Source organism: Cylas formicarius, unplaced genomic scaffold, assembly GCF_029955315.1.
Source record: "Cylas formicarius isolate icCylForm1 unplaced genomic scaffold, icCylForm1.1 PGA_scaffold_1__22_contigs__length_36826433, whole genome shotgun sequence".
Classification (NCBI taxonomy): domain Eukaryota; kingdom Metazoa; phylum Arthropoda; class Insecta; order Coleoptera; family Brentidae; genus Cylas; species Cylas formicarius.
Window position 1 is genome coordinate 27677069 of NW_026844264.1, and position 24789 is coordinate 27701857.

General features: G+C 33.0%; 1 protein-coding gene across 4 annotated transcripts in view; it reads right to left on the minus strand.

Moving 5' to 3' along the window:
• The window catches only part of LOC132696665 (pleckstrin homology domain-containing family G member 5), a 160846-nt gene that overhangs the window by 126503 nt on the left and 9554 nt on the right, over positions 1 to 24789 (minus strand). For 3 of the 4 annotated variants that reach the window (XM_060661622.1, XM_060661624.1, XM_060661623.1), the window contains exons 2-4: positions 16245 to 17301; positions 7198 to 7279; positions 7031 to 7130 (exon numbers count right to left, since the gene is read on the minus strand). In XM_060661622.1, coding sequence (XP_060517605.1) covers positions 7031 to 7130; positions 7198 to 7279; positions 16245 to 17246 — 1184 coding nt within the window. In that variant the 5' untranslated portion in view covers positions 17247 to 17301. The remainder of the gene's footprint in view (positions 1 to 7030; positions 7131 to 7197; positions 7280 to 16244; positions 17302 to 24789) is intronic. The other variant, XM_060661627.1, reaches the window with a different exon arrangement.

The window sequence follows — 24789 nt, forward strand, 5'->3', positions numbered from 1 at the left end:
ATAAAAATGACACACACCCACATAACAGTAATCTAATGAATTACAATGGTGTTATAAATGCGCAGTTATATCGCTATGATTTGTAGTTATAATCTAATGAATTTGTTTATTAATGCACAATCGTCACAAACTTTTGAATAAATATATTATTAAATATTAAATAAAGAATATTAGTTGCTGCAGTAAATCTAATACTATTTCGGTTAATGTCATTGTCGTTTTATAAAAGGTACTCTTAGTTTTCATAAAACATACAAGAAATAAAAATACACTTAAAAAATCAGTAAACTCGATTACCTAAAACGATTGAAAAAATAAATAGATAATTGAGATGGAATGCATTGAACATGCAAACAACAGACGTTGAACTAATTCTTCCATATGAAAATACGCGAACTTTGTACAAAATATTGTTAAACAAACAATTTTAATATAATTATGCCGTTGAGCTCGAGAAAGCTTAAACTCGCTATTCGCTAATGCGATTGTTACGGAGATAATAATTATTGTATTAAGTCGTGTTACATGACTCACACATCCAAAAAGGAAAAGAAGTAGGTATTTGTCTAAAGGTTATAACTTTTAATAAACAGAATGACTCATGTTAGGTGATGAAAGCAAAAGAAAACTGATTCACATACAACACATACCGTACCCACAGGCATATAACTTAGAACTACTATTAGACTAGTCAATAAATAACCAAAATTAAATTGTCTTGAATTTTGTAGGCACACAAAAAAAGTGAATACTGGCATAAACACTTTAACACTTTAATTTAATAAATTAAAATGCAATAATATACATAACAAAAGGAAGTCAGTTGTCGCATTAAAAAAGAATAAATATAACATATCAAGAACTGAGTGACTGCTATTGTAAATTTTGGTTGCAGTTATGGGAGGCTGTGGTTTATATTTAATATTGTCGCGACAACTGCGTAAAAGTCATAACGAATTTATATCACGTGTAATTCTTCCTTTATTGCCAAAATTGGCATACCAATTACTTGCAGATGTTTCAAAAAAAATTAAAAACATGAATTCTTCAAAAGTAAAAATTTTTAAATAAGAGGTTACATAAGAAAAAACTATATCGAACTTATATTTTTCGAATAATTGGAAAACTGCTTCCGTTTAGATATATAATACAATACGAGAAAGTTGTTCGAATTAAAAATTTTGACTTTGACTTGAGAAATTAAAATAATTTTTAAAATTAAATATTAACATTTACCATTAAGGTAAACGTTTTTTAAATTGTAAGGAAATTTATTACAATTTAAAAATAGAAATAACAATATACCCCTGCTACTTCGTTTATTAAAATTCATTTATTCATTATGAATACTAATAATTATCAAATAAAAATATATATTTTATCAATATTCGAACTGCACTGATTAATGACATACCTCGTCAATTATTTTAACATCCAAGAGATTATTTATATTTATATTTATATTTCTTTCTCATTGGTCAAGTTTTGCATTTTAGGAGTTCGTCACTTTATTAAGTTGGTAATGGCTCCCAATTAAAATTAATCGCACCATATCAAAACTGTCCGTGAGATAATCTCAAACGTTTCGTTAGCAAAACGTGATGCCTAAATCGAATGGGAAAACAGAAAATCCCAATTTCTTCTCCAGTGTTATCCCCATTCAATCTCCGGTTCGTTCCCCCGGTTCCTTCTTTTATGACCCTTGGCCGTCTTCTCAAGTGAACTCTCGTGACACTCCCTCCGCGACTTTTCGTCAACGATGCATTGTCTTGACTTTTTTTTATACAGCGCCTTTGCTCGGAGGCGGTTAAAGACTTCGACAGTTCTGCGGGTTGGTTAAATTTAGGGACGCTTTGACGGTGTGAACTAGCCCTAACCCTAACACAGATACCAAAAACAAATTCGAAAAATGAAATCAGCTTTATCCTTCCTTTCTGATTTTAGACCTACATAAAGTTCAATTTAATTACATTATTGTCTCACCAATGGCGGGTAAGCAAAAAAATTGTCTACGATTTTGTAATATCCGGTGGTATCTTTCGATTTAATTTTTTTTTTAGTTTTCCACATTCTTTATGCTCTTGAAGGGTTTCGTTATAGTAAATTTGTGGTTTCTAAAATATCGTTTTAATCCTTCATAACAATAAAACAACAATTCAAACTATGTTGAAAATTTAACGGAAAATCTAAATGGTTATTTATGAGAACTTCTAAAAGTCAAAAATTTCAAAATATGTCAATAAATATATCTAGACACTGTTAGATTGTTTATTGCTAATTGAAAAAGCAATAAAAAATAACATACATTCTTAGGCAGAGTTCTTATCTTAGCATCATAAAACTTTTACAAAGTATAAATGATAAAACGGTATAGTTCAGAAACAGAAACAGAGACTACGTGATAATATAAACAGATGCGCACAAAGCAAATTAAGCCTTTACGTTAGATTTATTTCAGACTCTTCAACTTTTGATCATGGCTGGTGGATGCGAACCTTTCTGTAGATCACAGGCTTGGGGAAACCATCGAATGCGAAAACCTTGTTTGATATATAGTATACTAAGCAACAAGTTTGATAAACGCTACTTTAGACACGAGTTTGATTTGGAACGTGCTATACTTTTCCTTTTTTATTTTTACGAAACATAATTTTTTACGACAATCAGTTTCTGAGTACATTTTAACAAAACAGTACGAATACAGTCAGTGAGTGACGTGTGATAGCTCCAATGGCTCCTATACGCGTGATGCATATACCAGAAATATAATAGAGAGGTCATGAATAACGAAGCCATACAACATAGTTTTTAAATGAGTGTCGATATGGTGTGAATCCTTGATTTTGTTCTAAACCAAAAAAGAGTTCCACACATAGTAAGTGCATACCAAAATTGAACAATATGTCAAAAGCAGTTTCAATATATATATATATATATATATATATATATATATATATATATATATATATATATATATATATATATATATATATATATATATATATATATATATATATATATATATATATATATATATATATATATATATATATATATATATATATATATATTGTTAAACGGAAAAAGCGCTTCGCACGAAAGTAATGAATCAAATTTGCTCCAGAAGATGGGATAATTTTTATAAAATGCAGTGGCCTGCCATTTTTTTTCTTCATAAATATTCAGTTCGGACTTCACTGAGACAAAAAAAAAACAATATTTTACATCAATGTGCTTACAATATTTCATAAAAATATCTGCATTGGTAAGAAAATTATAATAACATGATTATATTTTCTTAAAACTTTAGCTAGAATGTGTTGAGGTTAAAAATTAAGAAAATATATAAATATAACATATAAAGAACTGAGTGACTGCTTATTATTATATTAACTTTTCTTCTTAAACACCTTCCCACTCAATTCATAATTCCTTGTATAAAAAAATAATAAATTATTTATTTTTTTATATTCACCAAATCTTTTGCATGCAATACTTCTTCTACGACCATTAGTTTTTGGGTACAAACAACACGAATACATTCACTGACCTGACAGCCAGAACTGATATTACTCCCAGATATGTTGAAAATGTCTGAAGTGACTTGCAGCGGCGGCAAATGAAACTGACGTCGTAAAATGACACTTTTCGAATGCTATAATTGGGTATTTTCCAGAAGGGAGTGGAAAAAGGTATTTTCGGATAAAACTGCGACCTAGTAAAGTTGTCCGGAAACAATAATATTCTGACCAACCAGCCGAATAAATTGAGCCCGGCCCTGTTTGCGTTCCAAACCTCTTGTCGGGAAGCAACTCGAATGTTCGACCCCTATCGCGAGAAAGCGTCTTATAAAAGCGAAGCACCGCTCGCTGAACAATCAGTCGAACACAGAAACCGTGCAAAGCGGAAATATAAATAGTCAATGAATATATAAAAAACATAAATTATTAGTAGTGTCTATAGTGAGCAGTGTGTAAATAGTGACTTCAGTATTTCGGACGAAATAAATTTAAAGTTCCGTTAAGTATGGTCAGTGACTTGTTAAATTTCAACATCGCGTTTGACGAACCCGAACGAATTTTGTCGATATAAAACGTGGTATGGTGTTTCCGCCAAAGTGATATGAAATCAACGACAGAATTGGCCTTGTAGAAAGTTTAGTTTCTCCGTCTTACAGTCTGTACTAGATTTGATGAAATACCATTTCATGTTAAAACAGTTACTGTTCACTATCCGTGGAAGGAAGTCGTGAAACTTTGTTGATAGGTTACGGGCGGCAAAAAATCCCGGAAGTGCAATTAGCAAACTTCATACCCCAGTTAATTTTTTCAATGCATGTATGAGATGCCGGAATAGCCTATTTGTAATAAAAAAATAATAATGTCGAAAAGATTGAACCCAATGAAACCGAATTAGCCATTTAATTTCTATTAAAGGCGCGTATTTTGGTAATAACTCATTTTTAGTGGGTCGTTATGCGGGCTATGCCGACTAAAATACGTCCAGCTTTTGCAGCACGAGTTTTGAGTTGAATTTTTCTTGCGACCAAAGGCAAGAAAACTGGTTGGGATAAATATATATTGGGCGTAATATAAATGGAATGCCATATTTTTCGGTTGTAAAATGACAAAATGTTATTAATTAGAATAAACTGATAATAGTATATTATGCAACAAGTGCGGTAAATGGAATTTGACTCACGAGTGTTTAACAAACGAGTGACTTAAAAAGTTTACTGAACGTGTTGCATACTATACTTTTTCTACGGCCGTTAGTTTTTGGTTACATTTTCGCAAAACAACACGAATACATTCACTGACATGACCGTCAGAATTGACAAACGTCAAAATTCAAAGCGTTGGAAATATCTCCGAAAACATCCGATCGCTGCGGTAAAATCCCGAAAATGTCCGAAGTGGTTTGGATTCATGCGAAAGGAAACTGGCGTGACTTTTTTCTACTCCCGTCTGTAAAATGCCCACCGATCTAGCGTGCGGGAAGCGTCACTTTGCCACGTCAGTTTCGTTTCCCACGGATAAGAGCCACTTCGGACATTTCCGGGATTTTACCGCACGGGTTTGGGAGCCATCGGATGTTTTCGGAGATATTTCCCACGCCTTGAATTGTCAATTGTCAATTGTCAATTCTTACATCATGTCAGTGAATGCATTCGTGTTGTTTTGCGAAAATGTACACACAAACTAACGGTTGTAGAAATAGTATATTATGCAGCAAGTGCTGTAAACGGCATTTGACTCACGAGTTTATTTGACACAAGCGGAGCGAGTTTTTAATAAACGAGTGAGTTAAAAAGTTTACCGAACGTGTTGCATATTATACTTTTTCTACGACCGTTAGTTTTTGGGTACATTTTCGTAAAACAACACGAATACATTCACTGACATGACCGTCAGAATTGACAAACGTCAAAATTTAAGGCGTGGCAAATATCTCCGAAAACATCCGAATGCTCCCAAATGTCCGAAGTATCTCGGATTCGTTGAAAACAAAACTGACGTGGTAAAGTGACGTTTCCCGCACCCTAGATCGATGTGTAGTTAGGTATTTTACAGACGGGAGTAGAAAAATAATATTTCAAATTTACTAGTGTAATATACTATAATTTATATAAATTTTATAAATAGAATAACAATTAAAGCCTCCCATCATGAATCATTTTCATACTAAAACCCACAGAATTCCTTTTCATATATATTCACATATAAACTAAATTTAATCAGGAAGATATGCGGAACAAAAAGCATCAATTACGAAATTCGGGTTCCAAAAAAATGAATGAGACGAATATCACGGCAGATTTAAACCAACCCATTAGAGAAAACGAATTTCATAACTCTCCCCCAAAAATTGCTTGGCCTGTATAATTAACCTAAGAACTTTAATTTATCAATCTAGAAAAGTAATGTATAAACTTTAAAAAAAGAAATCTAGTAATAATTAAACCCTCGTAATTAAATTAATTCGACGTAATTTGTAGAGAAAACTTACAAGCAAATAACAGTAAATTATATATGAATGAAAAAGAAAAGAGTTGAATTTAAGAATTGCTTCTGTATATCAATACTTTCTTTGCAGTTTTCGTTTTGTGGAATAGTGGTTCAAGCGTTAAAGTTTTAATATGTATTCCCAGCAGGTACAAAAAATCTGGCCGCTTTTGGAAGCATTATTAAACCGGTGATTGATCCACACTTTTCGTCACAATTATATTCATTTTATGATTCAAGCCGTTTATTTAAATTTAAAAATGTCCATGCCTTAGCTGACTAAAAATGAATAATTGCGTCATTATCGATTCTAGCTTTTTTTCTGTCGTTACAAAATATTTCAAAAACATTATCTTTATAATAAACGATAATTAAAGGAACATAGCGAAAATGAGATGGGAAACTGATCTCGTCACTGGGCTGTTTTCCATTGAACGAGACTCTGAAAAATCGTATACAGGGTGATGTAAAGTAACTGACCTATTTGACAGTCATGGATACATGGAATCGTTCTGAATATTACTTAATTATTAAGTAGTGATGCTTTGTTAATCGATATTCTGTTCTGTATTATATATACAACGCATATTACTTTTATCATTATACAAAATAGAATTAGGAAACCCAACAATTTGAAGTTTGAAGAAATAAGAGTGCGTAGAGAGAATTTGAAACTTCATAATGCATCTTTTCAAATTGCTAGAAGATATTATATGAAATGATAAACCTTAAAACTTTTTCCGTGTTAATAGTTTATTTTTTTAGGACAACAATTTTCAAGAAAATGTCGTTTCCTATATAGGCACACACCTATTCTATACAATAACAACGTTTAGTTTATAAATTGTTGTGTTTTAATGGATGGAAAACATATGGTGTGTATATACGGAACAAGATGAATGAAAAAACTTTAAAAGCATTTTGTAACCCTATCATAAAGAGAATAATTACAGCACTTCAGTAATTTCTTCCAATTACACATCTTCAATATTTTACAAATTCAGTGGGCAAAAAACGATACTCACCAAATAGATGCCGAGCAGCTTCCCGACAATTTCTCCTCATTTTCTTTAGATTCATGTCGAAGACTAGGAAGTGAGACCGTGGACGGTTCTTTGGATATGCCTATTTAAGAAAGCGGCAGGTTAAAATATTTGCTTCTGCAATATAATTAAGCTACTTCACCACTCACTTGAGTTGGAGCCCAGACTAAATCTGCATTCCGGCGTAACAGATGTATGGCGCTGGAAGTTTCTCACTGGATGGAGCGATCTCTGTAAATAAGTTAAAATATACAGCTCTAAAAGCATTAAAATAAATGTGCTGCCATGACAAACCTTGTACTCAAAATAATTTGATACCCGAAGTCCAATTCTTATAAAGAATAAAATCAATGAATATTTGCAATTATTTGTTTCTTTTCGTTTCCTTCCATAATCATTTCTGATTTGACCAACCAGAGCAGTTATAAGTTTAATTTAATCCAATTCATATTTGAATTTTAAAGTGGCGTGCACAACAAGCAAAGGTTAATAATCAAATTACAAAAAAAATACAAGAATTCGATTATAAAAAACTTATTACAAACTTGTTACAAAAGAACGATTCTTCTCGACAAAATATGTTCGGAACTTTGTAATTGATAGTTACAGCTGTTTTTTATAATTTTCTGTTGCATTTTTCTGCTTTGCCAAGTATTAAAGATCTATAGAAATTGTTATTTGTTTTTGTAGCAACGTGTCAACACTTTTTGAGTATCACATTAAATATTATAAATTATATTATAAATTAATTTATAAATATTATAAATTAATTAATTAATAAATTAAATATTATAAATTAATGAAATAATTTGAACTTAATTTATTTTTTTTTAAACTAGAAATTTAATGTTTCAGTAAGATTAACAGGAAAATTACTTCACCATACAATTGAAATATTAGCCAAAAAAATAGTGTGATGTTGAGGTAAAAAAATGCCTCTAGAGGGAACGTGAAATACGCTTGCGATTTGTACTGGTTGACATGGGTAAAAGTTGGGGAAAATCTATTTCTTTTGCGAAATGTTTTTTAGGGACCGATGAATATTTTAGAAGAAATGGAATACAACTCAGGCAAACTTAAAATTAGTTGCAAATCTTAATAAGACAGCAACGGTAAAGGTTAGGACAGGCATTCATAAGATTTTTTCTAATTGACACACATGCGGAAGGGGCTAAAAAAGGGACAAAAAGTATCATTTTTTTAGAGAACTCTTTTATGATAGATGTGTTAGAACCATTGAGTATTGATACTAATGCCCGGGCGCACCTAGAAACATTTTGTTTAAAAACAATTTTTAAATCCATTTCTAAAACGTTTTGGAAATATTTACGATTTATATCAGCAGCATTTCAAGACATTCCTCAATATAAGATGTTGTCGTTCTAAGAAAATTTAGTAACCCACTAGTATATTTCAGTTTAAAATCTGCCATTAAATTGTCCCCACAATAGAAACTTTATTCAAGAAACTCTCTCTACCACTAACGTGTAGTTTCTTTTTGCCTTACAATTAAAATACATGTTGCTCGCACAAATTCATGATACTTTCTGTCGTACTGATGCGTGGAAACGAAAGAATGTTTCAAAGTTGTTTCAAAAGCGTTTGATACAAGTTTAAAAATATTTTTTCAAATACAGTTTCGAAATAGTTTTCATATTTTACTTCGAGGTATGCACTAGGCTTCAGAATGCATAAAGCACACAATGTCAATCACGAGTGCCTTAGTTTTCACCGATTTCTCGAAAATGCCTTTTGCCTTTTCTGCATGTACGTATTGGATTTCATTAAAGCGATAACAATCAATAACCAAACTATTTTCGAGCACACCCACTATTAAAAACAGCTAACATATTCGTTCATTCATTCTACTTAAAAATCACTCAATCATCTGACGTCATAATGTTATTTTAGCAAGATAAATACGTAACTGATGATACCACCAACATCGAAAAAATTAATTATAAAGTAGCCTTCGCGTTTTACGGTGTGTATATCCTTGCGACAACATAGCGATGTTTCCAACATGCTTTCATCGGCAAAAACATTCGCCAAATTTATCGTCACTGCGAAATCGCACACCTTCACGTCGTTTCGCAAATTTCCCGTGTTGCCACGGTTTCCAATAAAAACTTTTGCGAATCTCTAACAAAACGTGGGACGGTCGTGAACGGCGACGAAGAAACCTCTTATTTTAAACTGACGCAGTGACTGTCCGGAAGAACGGTTTAAATGTCTCCAGCCTGGTGGATTACTTACAAAAAGAGAAATGATGAAGTTGGGACCTTCTTTCTGATAGTGACAAAAAAGCACTTACCATAATGGGTCCGCCCGCCATCGAAATGGCGGGGAAAGATTCGTGATTTGTTCTGTAGTTCGGAGCGTATTCGGGAAAAACTTACAGTTAGAAGGGAAAATAACACAAAATATTACCAGTATAACTCAAAACTGCAGATACTCAGTAATCGCAACATATTTTGTAAATGTTATACGAAAAAAAATTAAAAATAACTTATAAAATAAGATAAAACAAAGATATATGTATTTCGGTTGGTAATAAGTATAGAGCCTTGCGATTTCGCAAACCTTTGGTACTTTTTTGTGAAACGAAAGATGACGTTAACAGACTCGATTCTTCTATTATTTGTGCTCCTTAGATTTCAAGGAACCTAATTCAATGCTGGAACACTACTGAGGACGAAATTGTACTCTGGATAATCGAAATGTTACCCAATATTCCTCCGGTACGATGTTGCGTGAGCACTTGGCTTGGAACGCTCACGTAAACCACCAATTGATTAATTAAGTTAGGTGGTTGACTGGTAATTTTTTATTCACTTATAAACATTTATTCGTTAGAAAGTTGCTAGCTGAGAACAGTCAAATTATGCTAATAATATTAAAAGGTGAAATGGTAACACGCATACTGTGTACGCGACGTCATTCATTCAGGAACATTCTAGAATTTAGTACAACATGGTTGAAAGCAAGGCATCAAAAAAGTTCATCCCGTTCGATTTGTTGCACAAAATAGGCACTAAAGTGTTTCTTCTATCATTTCCAATTTCCAATGTTTTTCGAAAAAATTCAATCACGATTTGCAGGGAATTCGAAATGATTTCTTGAGCAAGTCGCCTCTCGGAATACCCATAATACATGTGAGTCTGATGGGTGATTTTGTGGGGCCAAAATATTAGACTCTATATTCTGTTTCTTAATGCGAGAGAGTTACTGATCATTATTGAACTGTAAAATGTAGTGGTCTGAGACCTAGTCCATAGGGGTAGTATTGTGAGATTGGTAGGTAGACGGACGTACCTGTGCCTTAGTCTAAAAATTAGAATTACAGTTGGTTGTTTTTTCTGAATTTGTTGCTGTATTGAATTATGACTGAAGTTGAACAGTTAATAATATTCCGACTTCAGCACGAAGATAAGAGCGTCCCCATCAGGTCCCCAAAGAGAATTACAGGAAGTAAAGAAATCAATAAAAGATGATGAAAAACCTTGAACCTGAAAAAAAAAACAGAAAAAAATGGAATTATTAGATTACTTCAAATGAGAAGAATTCCAAGAAATATATGATAAAAAAGGCTAATAGAATTATAATTTAGAATAAAACTCTTCGTATTTATTGTCGACGAAATCGCTTCAAAACGAAATATAACGGTACTTCGCGTTCCGCTATGTCACTGTGAAAAAGGGTTTCTAGGCTTTTAATATCGGGAACGTTGATACTATCTTGAAAGAGGGAATAAAACTGGTGGATTGTGAAAAGTGGAGTAAATGCGTCGAACATGTGGCTGAAATAGAAGAAATTTCATGTGAATGAAAGAAATAGCCATTAATATGTCTAGTGTTCTTTACGGCGAGACTGCATACGCATTATCGTTAAAAAAAAAATAGGCAACCAACTGAAAAAACTGTAAATTGAGTTTCCATATATCTGAAGATATACTTATAAAAAAGTTTCTATAAGTCGCACCCAATATGCACACATTGCTAAAATTCGTGACGAGGATATAATAAAATTGGTTTACCTTTAGCACAATTCTTTCTTATACAAGCCGAAGCAAGAGTAAAAAAAAACAATTTACTACAAGATGGCAGCATTTTTCTTTCGCTAGAATTATTGGTGGGTGATGTCGGACAAAAGATAAAACCCCAAATTTTTAGTAATAAATTATATTGTATTATATATTACAAGGTGGTGCAAAGATACGTTTCAAAAATATCGAGAACACGATATCCAAATCTTAGCGCATTTTTTCTTTTTCCATAACAAATGAACTTGTCATCGGCATAAACTTCTATAATTCCCAACGAAAAATCCAAGTCAATTCAGAGTAACAAAAAGGGAAATTCCATAACCAGGAACTGACTCGTGTGGAAATTGAATAATTGTTTGGGATAATATAACCCCACAAAACGAGTAGAAGAGTGACACATCCACAACAAATAACGACACATTCTCGTTGGTGATTAACAAGGAAGTCAAGGTTTACTTATTTATTACAGGACAGCCCCATTAATAGCCACGAAAAAAAATCAGCTTAACCTTAACAATAAATTTCGCGATGACAGTTATTTTTTATGTGTATCCGTGGGAGAGAAAAAGTCACAGTCTGTTCGTTTAAATTGGATACAAAAGTGATAAAATCGCTTAAAAAATTAAACTTAAAAACAATCTAACAAAAATTGCACTGCAGGCTTTCGCATAACAGTTTGACTGAAGACTTAAGACAATTTTAATTTTTTTCCTTAACTCATATTTAAAATATATAGAATATAATCAACCTGTATAAAGAAAATTATTAAATTCGAGTTTATACTTGAAACTAAATTCGCTCATTAATGCGGAATATAATGGGTACTTCATGAAATGCACCGATTATAAATAAAGCCATACATTAGTGAATGAAATTGCGTTCTCCAAAAACACTGCAATTTCACGTGCTCTTAGACACGAATTCATAAATTACGAAATATATTTACAAACACTCGGAACAACAACCGATTTAACTTCGACCGAGACTTGGGCGAAACGCATTTAGGAGACCAAGGTTTTCCAGTTAAAAATAAACATGGCGACGAAAGACTTTCCTAAAGTAACACTATTTATAATGCACACAAGGAATAATTATTGAAACTCCCATGCGTGGCTACGTTAAATTTTAGGTGTTTGTGTTTTTGTCGCATGTGTTACATATTTCAAAATAAATAAACTAAATTAACCCCTTAATGCAATTTTTTAAAATCAATTTAGGTACAAAAAATATCGTTTATGTTTTTTGCCATAATTATTATTTATCCTTATTTTAACTAATTTATGCAAAAAAAATTATTAATTTTCTAATTTTTTTCCCCATGCTGTATTTTCTATAAAGTACAGTCTTTTTTTCAATTGGAGCAATAAAGTCAGGAAAAATGTCGTTCCTTTAGTGGTGATGGTCCCATAGGATTTTGTCGCCCTGCCTTGTTGATGTTTGTACTCAAGTGATATTTTTCTATCATTTCCTCTATCAGTTTTGTTCTGTACAAATTTTCTTCGCAGTAAGGACATTTTCGGGATTGTGAATTGTCAACGAGAGACAAATTTCTGTTGAACCGCAGAGTACCATATAAATCAGTCTTTTTGGATACAAGAAAATCTGTTAGTAATGGGGACGTGTAAAAATTGTCCGTAATAACACAATATCCCATATCTGTGAAGTCACAGGCATGTCTTTATATTTCTGGGATATTATAGTTCCTTTTCAGGAATAAATAATAAAAGAATACAAATACTCTGTTTTAGATTCGCAAAGCCTGTAGATTGTTATCCCAAAACGAGATCGTTTTTCAGGGATGTACTGGATCCAATCCAATTGTCCTTTGTACATTAACTAACTTTCATCTACACTTGTGTCTCGTTCAGGTATATAAAATGAATTAAATTTTCAATTTAGAGCTTCATAAATAAGCCAAATTTTGATTACTTTCGGATTCAGATGGATATGACAGTCATATGATTTATTATCAGAAAAATGTTAGTTTTGGAAATACTGGAGTAGCAAAGATGTCTTTAATTGTCCAGTACATTCTTTCCTCTGGCTCTTTAGTATTCCAAGAATTATATTTATCAATAAAAATATTTTTGTTTTCCCTGTTTTTCTAGGCTTCAGACGATCTTCGTGGTTGTTCTGCATAGCGATTAAATTCGGTGACCAATAAGTTTATCGTTCAAGAAGCTGCAGAATTCTGTCGGTAAACGTTGCCCGTATTAGTCACGGAGGTGTGCTAAGTAAGTAAACACGTGCCGCATCAAACTCAGTCTCAAAATTCATCATAAAACTCGTTACTTGAGATTTCAATATAAAATTAATAAAGGGTAATGTATAAATTTTCAAATAACCTTCGCGACTGTTACAAAAATTCCTTAGCACGCGCAATGTAAGTGCTTTTATTTGAACCCAAGTGGTGGATGACTTGAAATTTTACTTGTCTATACCCAAAGAAAGCTTCCGGCATACTAAAAAGCAGCTACAGTTAAGACTTAACGCTTTCTTTAGTATTTTACATCGTACGCCAGCATAAATCAGAACGCTCAGACACCTTACCGGCCATATCCTGTGTATATTTTTATTCTGCATTAGGTGCCAAAATTTAAGTTATCGATATTATTAGAAAGATATATGAATATGTTCGTTTGTAGGTTTAAATGTCATAATTTTTTTTGTTGACGATAACTGGTGCCAAGATCGTTAATTTACATTAAATTGCGTATTTTCTGAGATTTTGCCTTAAACTTATTGGGGACGGAAAAAACGGAACCTTTGAGTTTGGCATGCGTTAAAATTGACCAGCCTTTGGAACTAAGCTGGTGCCAGTGTTTTACTGTACCATTTTGATATTTATTTAAACCAATCTAAATAAAAAATGGCACTGAACATGATAAACTTAATTTTTAATAAAGCGAGACTATAAAACATGCGTACAGTGACGTTATCGCTGCCCGTCCAAAATGTTTTTTTCTCTCTCTTGGACCTCTATTATTAGTATGGTAGAACGAACGAACGAAATCTCTAAATTGTTTTGACTACTTGCATACCTTTGACACCAATCCTTATCGTATAAAATAATTAGATTTTGGTATTTATTTTAATCAATATTGATTTTTCGGTGAAACAATAACTTAATATTAGTGAATGGGATATAACAATCCAAAACCTGAACGAAGTTATTATAAGTATATTTTGTATTAATATAAGCAGATTAAAAAAACTTACAAGTAAAAGAGATACAAGTTCCATATTCGAACTCGTGACTTAAACGATAACATCCCTTGACTTGACTCTCCTTGTTTTTAAAACTATTAAAATAACTAATTCAGCAATTAAGTGTTAATTATTTGAAAACAGTTATTTAGATAGAAAAGAAAGATAAAATGAAACAAATAGAACAAATAACATAAAAATTTAGCGTTAGAGCAAGTTTTTTGTGCTTAATATGACTGTTAAAACCATTATTCAATATTTCAACACTCGGCTTTCAAGTCCCATCGATATAATAGGCAGTAAGTAAGTTCTAATAATAATAAAGGCCTTTTATTATATATATAACGGTGGGGGCGGCATCCAACATATTATTATAGCATATAAATTACATACATATTCATTCAAAGTCGTAGACTTACATTCTGAAAAAAACATTTTCATATTTAAAAAAGGAAGAGATAGAAAAATAAATTAACACTATACATACATACAATTTGATACTTACTAGTTTTATGATCGATCTCTATTATAATAAATGTATTTTTTAAGTTTTTGTTTGAATGAAGTTAGTGAGGTGATTGATCTCAGTTGGAGCGGGGGGTTTGTTGTAAGTCTTGATAGCATTATACGTGAAACTGCCAAAGTATGTTTGGGAACGGTTAACAGCCCCTATGGAGAGTATTAACCGAATGAATACGTGAGGAGAGATATTACTTTTTTAATGTTAATGTCTAATGTTAGCCAACGAGAACCTGAGACAAGCGGAAGTAGGGCAGGCTAGTAAACTACCATACAGTATCAAATTGAGGATAGAAGTAAGGAATCGGTAAGTTTTAACTAAATTGCTATATCAAAAATGTCATTATTTTAATGGGGAATCCAAAGCTTGCAAAACGATTTCTGGATCAACGAAGCTAAATTTTGGCAGCGTCTAGATTGACTATTTTTTCTTTATCTTTATCAAAAATTATATGTTGTATCTTATTTTCGTTAAGTAACAGACTAACTTACAACAACAAACTAACTTACTAGAAACATCACTGAGGGCACATAAGTCACTGTTTATATTATTAACGACCGCATTAATTAATTAAAAGAGAGATATACTAAGAGGAACAATGCTTAATAAATTTACAGAAGTCGGAGGTATAAACGGAAAACAGCCTCGGACTTAAAATACTATCCTGTGCCGCGCCCTTGCGAAAATTTACATAACTGGAATAGCTGTTATTGAAGACTACTCTTTGACACCGATAAGAAAAGTAACTTTTGAAAAAACACACCAGCCCCCCACCAAAGTATTTCAGTTTAGTAAAGAGCAGGCGGTGATGCAGGGTGCCAAATGCTTTGCTATAATCAAGCAATATTAAGACCTACATCATTTCCCCGAAATATGTCGTTACAAACTTTTAAAGGCGTTTTATTTTTACCATGACCAGCCCTAAAGCCCGATTGCGTTGCCGAGTTATAAAATCTCCAAACTGCTTCTCAACGACTTTTTCTAGCTACTAAGTTGAGAGGTTTTAGCGACAGGAATGACGTTAGCGTACTTCTAGGGTTTAGGGAATTTGTTAGTAGACAAGCACTTACTAATAATATACGTAATATATGACAAAGTTGGGAGAGAACATAACCTAGCAAACCCATCAGACCCCACGGCATCACTTCTAATTTGATGTATTATTTTTCCTACTTCATTAGAGTTAACACTCGACAATGAAAATTTTTCTGGATTTAAAGAATTGTTGTTGTAGAAATGGTTAATGAATTTATGAAATTATTTAAGTCTGCTTAAGGTGTATTAACTTAACAAGATTTCTCAACTCTTTGATCTAAACCTGAACTAAAAATCAAAAGAAAGCAAGTTGGTACGCTTTAACCGAAGCCTGTGCAATACATCTGATGTGCGCCTTAACTCTCTAATAAATCGAAACGAAGACTTACTTTTTCCCTTAAACTTTGACTCCTGCCGATATACTGATTCCCGTCTGTGAATCCAGGTTTCAGAAACACCGGCTCGGTGTAGTTAAACTGATTAAGCGCGTCGTAGTCTATGAAACTTAAATCGTTGTAGCTGACGCAGTTGTCGCTCTCGACGAGAGATTGCAGTGACTGTCTCCACTCTTGATTTTTGATCTCAGTCAGTTTTTCCCTCGACGGCACTTTCTCCTTTTTCCTCACCTCTCGAAAACTCAACGATCGTTTCAAAAAGTTCGAAGAATCCTCGCCCATATGTACGATTTTTTTTATAAACGAATGAGTCTTCTGCAATTTACTCGAAGATTTCTGAGATAGTTCTAGAGCGGAAGCGTACTTCTTAGACTTGCCCAGGGTTCCGCCGTTAAACTCCGGAAGTTGATGGGAAAACGTGTCGTACGTTTCCGCGTCCTCCTCGAACTTCGCATCCTTGTTTTTGTGTCTTTCTTTCTTATGGAACAAATTGTTAAACGAGAGTTTCTTTTTCCGTTTCTCTTTTGTTTTCTTCTCGGAAAAGTCCAGAATATCCGGTGCGCGATTAACACTAATCACGCGTTCACTAACACTTCGTTTTAAGACACTCGCGTTCACGAAGTTGTTTCTACACTCTACGGGCAGAGGTTCCAAATCTTCGACGATTACTATCGAAGTCTTCCTATTATTTGCTCGGTTGTTCCTCTGTTCCACGGATACTTTATCTCGTGTCAATACTGTGGCACCCTCCGCCCTATCGACCGCCATGTCGCAAAGTTCACCGACCAGATTTCGGAAAAAAAACAAATTCGCCCCGTTTCGCGCACTGTCCGTCCGCGAAATTTTTGCAGCAACCGATCTTGAATTATTATCGTCGTAGACGTAGTTCAAGGGCATGTTTTTAATCCCCGTTATTATCCAGTTATTGTTCTCGCTAATCTCCCTCTGATCGATAATAATTTCGTCGGAATTTCGACGCAAATCCTCCAATACCATTTTACTGTGTGTGCTGGTTTTTTCACGTGCATGCCAGATTCCTTATGAGATATACCTAAAGTGCGAAATTTTGAAATCAACATGGGGAAATATCCATTTTTCAATAATATTTCGTTTGAGTGCGTAGTGATGATTGAAATTACAAGGTTTTTCAAATTCGATGGATTATTAGGTATCCAAAACAAAGATACTATGATAATTCCGGGAACAATAAAAAAAATGAACATTTTTGTCAGCTGTATCTATTAGCGACAAAAAGTTTTAGTGATCATCAAATTTCTTAAGGATTAAAAATATTATGCCCAATATCTAAATGCTGCCTGATCACTTATCTTCTTTGACAATAATGACAAATAAAACAAAGGCGGCAAGGTAACTTGAACACTTTAACGGTGTAGTTATACTTAATTAATACTTAAAATGGCATTTTTTGTGCATTATTGTATAAGTAACATACGAACTTAATATATGGATTTATATATCTTTGTACGTTAGTATTGATACGCGTTTAGAATGTCATTTATATGTCGAATCCACACAGTTTTTTTCTCTATTTTGTTTAATTGGCAAGCACCGGTGTATACACTCTCCAATATGCCACGTATATTATTCAAAATAAAACAATAAAAAGAAAATATTAATTTTCGCTGGCGCACTAAAAATGCAAAAATAATGTTCAATGTTCAACATAACGAGTTTGGTGATGACGAATGAAAGACGAATCGTGGAATTACCAACGTTTTAACATTATTGAATAGATACAAAAAAGTGCAACTGCAATGTTGCAAGTTATTTTAAAATTTATTCTCAAGAAAACTCAACTATTGTTCAAGATACCCAAAAATGTTTTTAAAACGGAGATTGTATTGTATTGAATTTTAAAATGGCCGTTAATTTCCGATTTTAATTTACCTACGGAACTTTCTATTGAGCTTTCACACAAACCCACCGAATATGAAGAACCCTATAAATTTTTTTCATCGCGCAATATGAAAATAAACTCAAGTACTGTCAAATATAAAACACAGTAAGCAGAATATCTTAATCGGTCTAAGTGACTGTTAGTTTGACAATTTCAAATAGCACTTTTCAAATTTTATACTTTATTAACGGTCTAACTACCTTTAGAGAAAGTGGTTTTCTTCAGTATTGCACAAATATCTTAGCACAAACTAACCAATTTACCAATAGTAGTGCAAAAATGGATTGCAGCCTAAGTTTCTCCAAGCATAAACCCGGGCGACTTACAACCATAGTTTTTATTTTAAATTTACTCACTGTTTGTGCATCCATTGGTAAAAATGGTCATACTCTAAAATGTTGGAAATACTTAATGACCTTCAAAATAAAGTCAAGCACATTGCTAGCTATTCCACGCAGAATCTAAACGTTCAGCAACAATATCAAATGTCTAGCTAAATAGTTTTCGTTTTTTCTTTGCAATGTAAAGAGTCTCTTTCCTTATCCGGAAAACCCTCAGAAAAATAATACAGAGAGTTAAATACCTATCTCTTTTTATTTTCTAATAATAGTTTTCGTTTCATAGTTCAATAACCATATATCAATGCAACCAATATATTTGAATGGAAACCGTAAAAGAGCAGGAGCCCATTTCACAGAGGTACAAGCCTCGTTGGCGACAATTATAATTTGTAAGAAAAAGAACAGCTCCTTATATGTTGTTTCTTGGCTATCCACACCTTTTTATACAATTTAATCTAGCAACATACGAGGTACTTCTGTAAATGCGAAAATATTTTAAAATATGTTCAAATCGATAAGCCCACAGTTTACTCCAATTTTCGAAATATAGTTTGTTGCCAACTAAAAGCGTTATATCGTTACCGCTTAAGTTATGATATGAATTCATAGCAAGTTACAAGTACTTAACTAGTAAAACTTATTGTTTGTAGTTTTATATTAATTGTTTAACTTATTTATTATTTATTTATGTCTGTTAAAACTTGCGATTTTTGTAAAACAGGCATCAGTGCAGGTCAAAATAACACATTCAGAGTAGCATAAGATGTGTTAATCGACCTTAATGAACTGGCTACCGTAAACTTGAATACATTTCTGCAAGTAACTCATGCGCGCAATTAATAAGGTATCATTATCGAGATCATTACCTATTGCACGATTACGCGCGTATTACATCAACGGGAAGTAAAATTGCAACATCAACATACTTTGTCTTACGTGTCCCGTCATTAAATTATAGAACTATGTAAAAAAAATCGTAATCGCAATTAAACGCAACAAAATGCGAATGCAAATCGTTTTTGATTCACTACACCCAAACAAACAAAAGTGAAAGGTAAATCGACCGACTATAATTTGTTTTTTAATTGAAAAAACTATTACGTTACAAATTGAGAGCAATCGATTGTTATTCCCCAAAATTTATATTGACACCCAAAAAGGCATAATTAAATTTGGATTTGAATTTTGAAAGGGGAATGAGAATCAGTGCCTTAAAACAAATATATGTGTATATCAGTGAAAATGTTTCGAAACATAGTCAAAACAATGTCAAAACAATATAGTCTATTCAGAGACACAATATTAGATGTTATATAAAAAAAATCGTATGCCTTCTTCTTTAACTTTTCACAGTCATCGGTTTAAATAGCAAAAGTTATACAAAAAATTTATTTAAATTTACAAATAGAGTTCGAATTTACTCGAGTACTCCCCAAATTCTACAACATTAGCGAAAATGTACCATTTTTTATGCTCCAATACTTCATAGGTAAAACTATACTCTTTTTTATAACCGTAAAGTCATTATTTTTCGAGGTGGCGTCATGAAACCGTAAACCGTATATTAATAAAAATGTATTGGGTTATTTATTGCAATTTGCTCCAACGGTTATGATGCTTTAAACATTTAAAGATAAATTGTGGTTAACTTTGGTTAGGTGGATTGGCCATTATATTGGAAAGGATGAAATAAATCTATTTCCCAAATTTTCCTAAACTTTTAAGCCAAAGCATGTAATAATTAAGAATAAAATAGTATTTTGTCAACTTCAACAACTACCAAAAAATGTTGACGATATTTGGCATATTCAGACAATATATATTAGAACTTAGCTATAGGGCCTATTTAAACTCTTGAAAATGTTGAAAACTATAACAACTTTTAACTTTGTGTTTGTGTCTATATCATTAGACATTTTATTTCATTCATTTTGAGTTCATTATTAATAAGCAATGAATAATTAAAAATATCAAACTCTCAAAAATATACAATTGCTTAATCAAATTTGGATTAGAAACTCTCAAAAATTTCTAACCAAAGCTTAGTTGATTTTTTATACTAATTTCTGAATCAACAAAAAACTGATCAAAAAGTAGCAAAAAACAGTCCACCACTTTTTGTAACAGGTCTTTTTTCCCGTAGCATTCGTAAAGCCTCACAACGTTGATTAAAAAAACAGTGTTCCGCTACCACTTCCGACCAAAGGCAATAATACTCTTTTTTTGTTCCAATCAAAAATTGCTGTTCGAATCCTGAGGGACTGGGAAATGATAGAAGTTTTAGGTTGTTCGATAAATTTGCTTTTTTCCTTGAAGTATGCCCCAGCCGTGATTATCAGCTTCGCGAAAATAATTATAGTTTGATACAGCAATGAGTTTTTACCCGTGGTTTTACTTTTTTCGTTCGAAATTCAGCTAATTTTGTTAGACACTTACTGGCAGCAAAAATTGGTCATAAAAACTTCATTCAATTTCAAAGATGGCTTCTTCGTAAGCTGCTCTTTTGATTTTCATCAGATTGTAGATCGATTCCTCAATAACCATTAGCGTTGTGGAATTGACCGATCAAATTTTTTTGTGTCCTCAAATGACCGAATAATTTTAAAAATACAATGAACTAATATTTATTTATTTACATATAAGTATCGTATTCGGGTATTCCTTGAAGGTAAATCGGAGATTACAAACGCATAGTATTAAATTATGATAAAATATTTAACATTAAATAATGATAGATAACAACCTACAGCAAGATGGTATTTAAAACATGTGGATCGAATTTGACTAGACAATTAAGAAGTGGTCAATTGACCAGCCACAAAACTAGTAACAATGCAATGTGAGAAATTTTTATTCAGAAAGTTTGGCATCCCTGTAGAATGCAACAGCAGTGGCTCCAATTGTCAACTGACATCACTATCTCCCTTTTTGTATTCAAAGCGAACCCCTCGGGATAAGATGCGAAAACACAACAAATGAATACCGAATATCAAATCAATATCAATTTAGAAGAAAATAAGGATTTAAAGAATGAAAACATCTTAAGGACTTCCTTAATAAGGTATGCAAATGAGAGAAGGAAACACATTGCACCAGAAGTTTTTGATGCCATTCCATAAGACTTTGTTACAAACCTTATCGATAAAGTCGCTATAGATAGTAGACATATAGACACTCTACCTACGCGGACGGTAAAGGAACTCATGAAGCACTATGTAAAAATTTTCTGAAAAGGTCCGTTCGACGTGCGCATGCGCGAGATGTAAAATATCGTTTTTAACCAATGCCACCTCTAATGACAAATTCTGACGTAGAACTCATAAGAAGTTGCGGCTTTCAACAAACAACATGGCCGATGACAGATTGTCGATGTTTACATGCGCCATTTTTACGGCAGTATTTTCTCAAAATATGTCGAAATCCTATTAAATTTTCAGGCAAAAAAAGGAATTAAGGCCTGGAAAAGCAGTGCAGAATTGTAACACCCACGTCGGCGTCAGTCAATTGTCAAGAGATATGTCTTATGCTTGTTCCAGTAAAAATTAAAGTAGTAGCTTAATTGCTTTCTGATTTTTTCTGTATTTCTTGTATACTAAAACATATAACCCCAAAATCGTTCATAGCTATTTAAGTGTACCTAAACATGTAGGGAATTCTGCTTAATAAATTCCCACGTAAATATTTGTCTAAGTCTATTTTCCAGTTTGTAAATGTCAAATATATAGGCATCAATTCTTCTCTAAGATCCTATTAAATCCTCATATTTGCCACATTTGCTGTAATTTCGTAAAAGAACAAAGTACTGAAAGCACAAATTAATCAAGTTTCCAGAAAAATTACGGCAATGTAGCAGCTCAGTCAGTTAGGGGCTGACACATGCGCAAAAGTTCCATATACCTTCTCTACGAACAAATCATAACCAGGCGCATCAATTTTTACCGTAATAGGGCCACTGATAGGTCATGTTTTATTTTTTTAATATTTCATATATTTCGCTTTTCGCTTTGAAACAGTGTATCGCCAACGAAAACAGAAAAAATGTAGTGATTAAAAAAACAAAACCTTAAAGATAGTGCGAAAATGTGATATCAGTTGACAACAGCTGGAAAAAACCTTGAATAAAAATTCCCGACGTAGCATTATTACTGAGGAATCAATAGAGAATACAAAAAAAAATAGTCAAAATCAAACCAGGTGTTCCAAACTATGAAATTAGAGTCAGTTTTTAAGGAGCGTTTTTTTGACGGCGAGTGTAGTTATTCAGTATTCGAAGACTGCTCCTTGGAGTGTTGTAATTTTTTTACAAGATTAGGTCTAATTAGTGTTGGGAGTTGTCAATTGCCTGTAGTAAATTGACTGTAGTCAACTGACCGGTCAATCGACCGTCAATTGATCTCTTCTTAATTGACCGGTCCAATGACCACTTTTTAACTTGTTAGTCAACAAATGTTTTAGATAACATTTTGCCCGTGTAGACTGTCAATTGACAAAAAAAAATTGACCGTTCAAATCCACAATCCTAGGTCTGATATACCGGAACCTTTGAACATGTTCATGATGTAGATCGCGGTGACGCGAGCATGCCGTCGAATACGTTTTCCCTGTCTCCGCCGTTCCCATTCATATCCCGACGTTAAGTAGTTTCTCTAGAATTCCCCTTATTATAGCGGAAGCGCCTGATATGCAAATTTTGGTTGTAAAACCGTATGTGATATTATGGATGGGGGGATTACATGTAATTACCCGGATCGCGCGGAAAAATGCATTTGTGCGGAATCACGTGGCGAGAACGCAATCGAATTCCTGTTTTAACAACCGATCTGCATTATAGGCAAGAGAGCGACTGCAAAAAAAAAGAATGACATTTCGATTCTAGATTAAACATAACCGATTTTAACAGATTGTGTGTTGCCCTTGAAATCATAGCGTTCTTCGTTCGCCTCATATTTATTCGAGTAAGTAACCTGACCCTAGATCCGAGATCTCGTTGATACTTCACTTAACCCTGAAAGAAATCTCTGTCCAACCCATTTCTCAACTCATTCCGACTTTTTCGTCAACGAACAGGATTTGCGATATACTGCGGTTTTGCTTGTCCCCATGGGCTTGGTTTAAAGAATTTATAAATTCCTAGAAGCCGGCCATACTTGTAATCTTAGTCCATGTAACTTAATTGATCTATGATACGATTAAATTGGTGACACTGAATACTTTTGCAAAGAACTTACTACAAGTAATTCTTCTATTCCTAGTTTAAAAAATTCGAAATATTAAAACAAAATAAACCTGTTGATGACTTCTGAATACTGATATTCGAATGGGGACAGTCCAGTTTGTTGTTATATTTGCCTAAGTTTTATAAATTACGTAATAGTACCTTATAAAACCCATTTATGACCAACATTGCCTCCTATTAGCAAAGTAAAATCAAACAAAACTGCCATTTTAATTTTCAGCACTGAAACATACATAAATGAATATTTTTCAAAAAATACGTAAATTACTTGACAAGTTGTGGGCGAGTCGCGCAATGCTGCTCTTAGTTGTAAATTAAAACACAAATTTGTAGGCGCATCCAATTTAAATAGAACATGGCAGATGAGATAAATTAAAATCGGCATACGAATCACATTCAATTTGAGTGAATGGCATATGAAAAAAAAGTGAACATTGTATGTCCGACATATAGGGCATTAATTCGTCATCAAAAATTTCAAACAAAAATTTAGAAGATAGAAAGATATAGAACGGATTCCAATAAGTTTTTACAAATTTTAACGATAGGTATGAAGTCACGCAGCATAGTATGGATCTGATTTAAGACTTTAATTATTAGCAAATATTAGAAATATTAGTATTATTATTGACTTCATGAAGCTTTTTCTTTTAATATAGATTACTACGTTCTTCAATCAAAAATTTATTTTTTATTCTCCCGTCTGTAAAATTACACACCGATTTAGCGTGAGTCCCTTCGGACATTTCCGGGATTTTACCGCACGGGTTTGGGAGCGATCAGATGTTTTCGGAGATATTTCCCACGCCTTGAATTGTCAATTGTCAATTGTCAATTCTTACATCATGTCAGTGAATGTATTCGTGTTGTTTTGCGAAAATGTACAAACAAACTAACGGCCGTAGAAATAGTATATTATGCAACAAGTGCTGTAAACGGCATTTGACTCACGAGTTTATTTGACACGAGCGGAGCGAGTTTTTAATAAACGAGTGAGTTAAAAAGTTTACCGAGCGTGTTGCATACTATACTTTTTCTACGACC